The sequence below is a fragment of the Trichechus manatus genome, unplaced genomic scaffold, assembly GCF_000243295.1.
Source record: "Trichechus manatus latirostris isolate Lorelei unplaced genomic scaffold, TriManLat1.0 scaffold00177, whole genome shotgun sequence".
NCBI lineage: Eukaryota > Metazoa > Chordata > Mammalia > Sirenia > Trichechidae > Trichechus > Trichechus manatus.
The window spans coordinates 2,943,940-2,951,182 of record NW_004444113.1 but is presented as its reverse complement, the minus strand read 5'-3'; the positions used below and the strand labels follow the sequence as shown (position 1 = coordinate 2,951,182).

Genomic DNA, 7,243 nt, shown 5'->3' with positions numbered 1-7,243 from the left:
ACCTGGGATACAGTAAACACTCTGTACGTGTCAGCTGACGGCACCATCACCCTCTAAGGCTCACTGTGTTAACTGTAAACTCCTCCACAGAAAGACGAGCAGCTCAGCTGACTGGGATCATCTCTTGCCCCTTTACAAAACCTCTCTATTTCAACCCTCAGGAACACAGGAAACGTCCACACTTTTCAGCTCTTCCAGCACATCACTTAGTTTACTGATTGTTTCAGTTTAAACTATTAACCTTACTCTTCAAAACCAATCTACCTAGCCTTTGCTGATACTTTCTTATCAGTTTGAAGAGTTAAGACGTCTTTTGTTGTGAATCTTGCAGCTGCAGGATTTTATAGACAAAGTGCCTCAAGCTAAACGTTTGTTATTACAGATCCCAGTTTTCTCGGCTTGCTCCAGGACCGTGTATCTGCTGACAGGGACAACTCCATTTCTCTTAACTTTATGGGGATTTCCCCCCAGTCCTTCTCCAAAATTTGAGGAATTACGGCAACAATTATTTTTATCGTTCGTTCTTCTTCGTGGCTTGTCTTTTAAGGTTAACCCTCTAACAGGCAGCTGTCTAGCGGGTGTGTGCATGTGCGCGCGTGTATCTGGAGAGGGCTTCAGTCACTGAAGATTTCGCCCACTTGGACCTTGGTGTGCTCTCCTGACGTCTCCACTGAGACTGTGTTTCAGACTAGGGTAGCTGTCTTTCATTACCTTCCTGATTATAATTTCTACATTGCTGGCATTTTGTTACCCCTTGAACGTGTAGAATTCACAGGCAAACCTCCTTGTTTTATTTTCTGTGCACAGGTTCACACAGTTTCTCTTTCACTGCTAGCATCTCTTCCTAAAATTTCTGGTGAGTTCAGTTTATATGTATTTTTACTAAATCAACAGTCTTTTGATGTTTTACTTGATTGTTTTAATGCAGAACCTACATAGAAAGAATTTTTTTAATTCATGGATATTTCATTTACTTGCCAGGAATAAAAATCAGTATGAGCTACCTATCCACCTAGGGCAAGTCTGGAACTCATACACTCAGCACGCGATTTCTCAGAAAAGCCAGATGTTCCTTACCTAAAGGAAGGTGGGATGTACTCTGCAGGCAAAACAGGTGGCAGCGGCTGGCCAGACATTGCTACGTCAATCAGGTGCATAGCCAGGATGAATTCTTCTGCTGTGAGTTTTCCATCCTGATCAATGTCGGAAAGATTCCTAATTCAACAAAAAGTTCATTGTAATCTCTTTTCCTAAAAATGCACGTTTCTCACTCCTCATGAGCGGTTTAAAAGTTGTGTCCTTTTCTGACCGTAAGCTAACTGCACCTCTCTGTGCCTTAGTTTGTAGAAATATTATCTATTTCACACGACTATTGCAAAGACAGGCCTTCAAGGGCGCATCGTCACAGCCTCCAGCCACAGGGGCAACGCGTTTTCTCCTCCTTGTTCTTGGAGTCAACAGTATGAACCTGCCCAAGGCGCTGATTACAGTAAACAGCTTTCCCAGCAAGTCCAAGAATGTGATTTTACTTAACACCTTCTGGACATTAGAAGAGGATGAGACTGTTGCTGTGGAGTCGATTCCAACACACAGCAACCCTACAAGACAGAGCAGAACTGCCCCATAGGGTTTCCTGGAGCGGCTGGTGGATATGAACCGCCGACCTTCTGGTTAACAGCTGAGCTCTTAACCACTGTGCCACCAGGGCTAAAAGGCAGCTAAGAGGCAACAAATCTGTACCCCAGAATGTCGCAGGTCAAACGCCACACTGGGAAGCTGCCTTTGCCCAATGCCATGATTCCGGAAACCTTCCTCTTAATTCTCAAATTCCTTCAGGTGCCATAAACCATTTTTCCTTTTTTTATTAAGGTATAATTTCCATACAGTAACTGTACACTTTTTAGATTACAGTTCTCTGGGTTTTCACAAACATACAGAGTCATGTGCCTACTACCAAAATATAGAGAATAGTTTCATCATCACAAACAATTCCTCCAGGTCTCTTTATTGCCAACTCCTTCCCTTACCCCTGGCCCCGGGCAACACTGATGTCTTTTCTGACCCTCTAGTGTCACCTTTTCCCGCTGTCAGACACCCATTTATTACACAGTGATAAATAAAAATCCCCTCCTGTCTTCTTTGTCCACTTTTCATTTTTGTACCCTATCATTTGCCACTCTTAGGTAAATTAGATTAGAAAGCAGGTCCAATTATTTGTTTTTTTCCCATACTTGCCAAATCATGGCTAGGAACATTTAATTAAAGTAACTTTTAGTGTGTAGAAGGATAACATAACAACTTTCTAATAGGAGAAGTCTCAAATATTTTTTTCAAAGAAGGCAGGTTATAAATGTGAGATTAAATATTCATTTCAATGTTTTCTGGTGTCATGGGAACCACCTAATAAATTATCCATCAACTTCCATTAATGTCAGATCTTTAGTTTACATTACAGAGGGCCCTTGGATGCTGGCCGCTATGAGTGGGAATGGACTCGACGGCAACAGGTTTGGTTTTTGTTTGTTTGGGATGCTGGTACTCATCCAGACCTACAGAGGTATCGGGTGTCAAGAGATGGAGCAGTGGTTAAAGCACTCGGCTGCTAACCGAAAGGTCGGAGGTTCGAATCCACCAGACACTCCTCTGGAAAAAGATGCAGCAATCTGCTTCCATAAAGATTTACAGCCTTGGAAATCCTATGTGACAGTTCTACTCTATCCTATAAGGTCACTATGAGTCAGAATTGAGTCGAAGGCAGTAAGTTTAGTGGGGTGTCACAGATACAAGGTCTGTTATTAACTGGTATATTCTACTGCAAAAGGCAAACCCTTTAACATAAAGCAGCGGTAATGGAATGGGGAAGGAGCAGCACTGGAGCGTGACCACCTATGAGGCAACCAGGTCCACGTGCCCTGCAGGGAAACTGTGAACCCACAGTGTGAGCACTGGAGACCAGGCTTTATTTACCAGGAGAAACCACGGTAGCGCACCATGGAAAGACACACGCTCGTTGGAGACTGTTCCGGTAACATTTCAATGCAAGGGCGCTCTGAGGGTCTAGGCGGTGCTCAGCAAAGGTCATTAAATCATCACAAGACAGACAGACACAGTGTGTGCCTATCGACGAAATTACATGCCACCCTCTGATGTACCCTTGCCCCCTCCACCCCAAAGAAAATTAAACTCAAATCTGATCAAGCCTCTAGACCAGTGGCTCTCACCTGGTGATGCTTTTGCACCCCAGGGGACATTTAGCAAAGTCTGGTAACACTCCTGATTGCCACGCTGGGGGGTGGGGGACAAGCTACTGGCATTCAGCAGGTAGGGGCCAGGGAGGCTACAAAACGCCCTGCAATGTACCAGACGGTCCCCACAACAGCGAACTGCCCAGCCCAAGATGCCAATACTGCTGAGGCTGGGAAATCTTGCTCCAGATCCAATTACAAATTTATAGGACATAGAGCAAACAGAGGAACAAATCAAACGACGCCTATACCACAGGGATGCAGTCACCAAACTTCAGACTCTAAGAAACTACAGGACAGACTGTTTTTTGCAGAGGGTGGAGAACAAGAGAAGGGGAACCTACAGGTTAAAGGTCGCCACGAGTCAGAATCGACTCCACAGCGACCAACAACAACCGATGTGTCAATCAATCACTACAAAGTACGGATTTATTTTACTCCTGATTTAAACAATAAAGCTATTTAAAAAATTATGAGGTAATTTAATGATAAAGATTACTGTTAAAATTTTTACGTGGGCTATCGACGTTGTGGTTATGTGTTAAAAAAAAAAACCCTATCTCTTTTAGAGACACATGCTAAAATAGGTGCAGCTGAAAAGATGTGATGCGCGAGATTGGGCTCAGAACTATCAGGAGGAGGAGGGAGAAGCAGAACCGGCCGTGAGCTGAGAACGGGCTAAACCACGTCATGAGTTCTTAAGGGGTTCCTCTGTTAATCTGCTTTTTATTTTTCAAAATAAAAAGGGGGAAAAAATCAGAGTGGCAAAACCACAACTCACTGAAAATTAAGCACCTATATATTCCCCATGCAAATAAAGGTATGAATCGGAGGCCATACTATACCCGTCTAAGAAATAAACTTTCCACTTCATACAAACCAATGCACTTTTCATTCCTTACCATATTGAAGCCAGCTGGGCCTGTGGTAAACTCGATTGCATAAGAATAGTTCTTGCTTGGGGACCTACATGGAAACCAGGAAAAAGATAAAGAGATGAATCAGCAAATTGTCACTGTGAGGAAGATCAGTGCTGGGCGCACACCACCTCACGCACCCATGGTGATTGAGATGATACTTGCCATTACCCTGGGGGCTTCTTAAATAGGAAATCAAGCCCCGATAACACAAACCCCAGGCCTGGTGTATGGCACATAACATGCCCCCCATAAATCCTCATTAAATGCATGCTTACAAGTAATGAAGAAATCGCATGTAAAGATTAGGGTTTCAGGATATAATCCGCCCAAAATAGAAGCTTTTGTCCAGATCACCACCTCGATTTGTATCTGGCTTTTATTCACAAAGCTGAAATTTATTCTAAATTCACCACCTTCTGCCACGGGCTGCTGTCCTCCGGACACCATCAGATAAATTCGGGAAGAGTCAGAGAATCTGAGGGCGTCTCTTCTAAACATTTTATTGCACAAATTTTAAAAAGAGTAACTTGCTCACGGTGGCTCCAATGGCGAATATCACAGCCAGGACTAGAACACTTTTTCTGTGACAGCAATCAAAAGGAATGTCTGAAATTTCAACATTCTTCCTCTCAGAATTAGCTTTCATTTCTTCAAAATACTTGTAACTTCAGCTCTGGCATGAAACTAGTCTTAATCACTGCAAGGGTCTGGCACGTGAGGCCGTAGAGGACTGTACAAAATACACCCGTGACCTCAGCGCTGTGGGCTCTGGTCCCGGCTCTTCCTCACCTGAATGGACTCTAGTTCTCTCATTTCAGAGGCCCTTTCCAGATTCAAGAGCCCTGCTGGCTCAGGGCATAAGAGCTTGGCTGCTAACCAAAAGGTCGGCCGTTCAAATCCACCAGCTGCTCCTTGGAAACCCTATGGGGCAGTTCTAGTCTGTCCTATAGGGTCGTTGTAAGTCAGGAATGATTCGACAGCAACAGGTTTGGTTTTGGTTTTCCAGATTAAAAAGTCTATGATCCACTGCATAAGGCTACGTAACACTGAACTTAGCACAGTGCTAGGACATAAAGTGTTCAATGATAGGTAGTTATTACTGATAGTACTTTGACTTTTATTTACGTGTAAAATATTGGCAGAAAAGCACACGTGAATATATACATGTGTATGTACACATGTACACATGTAACACAGCTAAATTGTCCAAACTGAAAATGCTCAAGTAAACAGCACCCAGATCACGAAACAGACTATAACTGACCCCCCAGAACCCCCTCTTGGGCGCCCTTCTAATCATCACCTCCCACCAAGTGTAGCCTAACTTCTAACAGCACAGCATGCCCACTGCTATGTCTGGCTTATCTGCTCAACGTCCTGTGTGTAACTGCAGACCACTAATCCTCACTGCTCGATAGTACGCCACTGTGTGAACATGCCACCATTCACTGGCCCATTCTACCGCTGACAACTTTCGGGAAGCTGCCGGTTTGGTGAACACAGGTACATAGTCCTGTTGGATTTGTGTGTGTGCGTATGCGTCTATACACGTGTATCTTCAATATTTTTAACCCATTCAGAGAAGGTTCTGGGCTAACGTCCAAGTTAAAATATTGAAAACTGAAAAAGGAGTTTTAAAAACTGGGAGCATCAAAGACTAATAAACACTCTTTACTGAATTAATGGGAAGGTTCTAAAGGTTCTGTGCTATCTGGAATGAGGAAATTCCACCAAGCATTTTATTTAGAATCTGCAACATGATTTATTAAGGTTGGCAATACTAAAGTAGAATCACCACAGCCTTAATCATCTTCAATCTACACTTTTAACAATTCTCCCCACTCTCGAACTATATAAAAGAAAGTTAATAGTTCACCCACTTCAAATAAAGAGTGTAACACTAAGTGAGAAGAACTAGCCCTAGACCTGAACATCAGGAGACCTGGGTTCGCGTCCTGACTCCTCCCACTCCCAAATGACACAGGGCATTAACAAAACCACCTCCCTCCTCTGAGCATCAGTTCCTTCATCTCTGAAATGAGGGGAATAAATGATCTGGAACAGGGGTTGGCAAACTACAGCCGGCTGCCTGTTTTTTGTAAATAAAGTTTTACTGGTACACAGCCATGCCTATCCATGTAAGTATGATACATGACTCCTTCCCATTGCAGTGACAGACCTGAGCAGCTGTGACAGAGCACATACGGCCCACAAGGCCTCTATAGAAAACGTCAGCTGACCCCTGCACCAGACGACCACAACAGTTTCTTTGAACGCTAATGCTCATTGACTCTTTATGTCCTTAGACAATGTTGTGAGACATTAAAATAGATCCAAAACATCTAATATAGCATCTCAGCATAACAACCAAAACCAAACCCAGTGCCGTTGAGTCAGTTCCACCTCCTAGGAATGCTGTAGGACAGAGCAGACCTGCCCCATACGGTTCCCAAGGCTGAAATCTTTACGGAAGAAGAACACTACATCTTTCTCCTGCAGAGCGGCTGGCAGATCCAAAATGGCGACCTTTCGGTTTGCAGTCAAGCACTTAACCACTGCGCCACCACAGCTCCTTTCTCAGCATCATGGGACGGCAAAAAAAAAAGAGCTTTGAGTGCACACAACTATCCTGTGGAAGCGCACGTATGTAATGGGGAACTGGTTTCGGACTCTGGTTTAAAAAGCAACATTATGAGGATAAACAGAAAGCTCAAGTTCAAACCCCACTCTGGACATCCATGTTTGAGAACGGCAGCATGAATGCAAAGGGGAGAGATAAATGCATGGAGTTAATGTTTAAAGGAGCCCTGGTGGCGCAGTGGTTAAGTGCTTGGCCGCTAAACCAGCCACTCCCCAGAAACATCTCACCCCGGCATCACTGGCACAAATCAAAAAACAGAAAATAACAAATGCTGGAGAGGCTGCGGGGAGATTGCAACTTTTATGCACTGTTGATGGGAATGCAAAATGATACAACCACTTGGGAAAATGACATGGTGCTTCCTTAGAAAGCTAGAAATAGAAATACCATATGATCCAGCAATCCCACTCCTAGGAATATATCCTAGAGAAGTAAGA

The 7,243-nt window shown here is 43.8% G+C and overlaps 1 protein-coding gene across 2 annotated transcripts in view; it reads right to left on the bottom strand.

The window, feature by feature from the left end:
* Positions 1–7,243, bottom strand: part of ITSN1 (intersectin 1) — a 221,749-nt gene that overhangs the window by 123,262 nt on the left and 91,244 nt on the right. For both annotated transcript variants that reach the window (XM_004386976.2, XM_023741323.1), the window contains 2 exons: positions 4,148–4,211; positions 1,078–1,215 (listed from right to left, as the gene is read on the bottom strand). In XM_004386976.2, the coding sequence (XP_004387033.1) occupies positions 1,078–1,215; positions 4,148–4,211 (202 nt within the window). The remainder of the gene's footprint in view (positions 1–1,077; positions 1,216–4,147; positions 4,212–7,243) is intronic.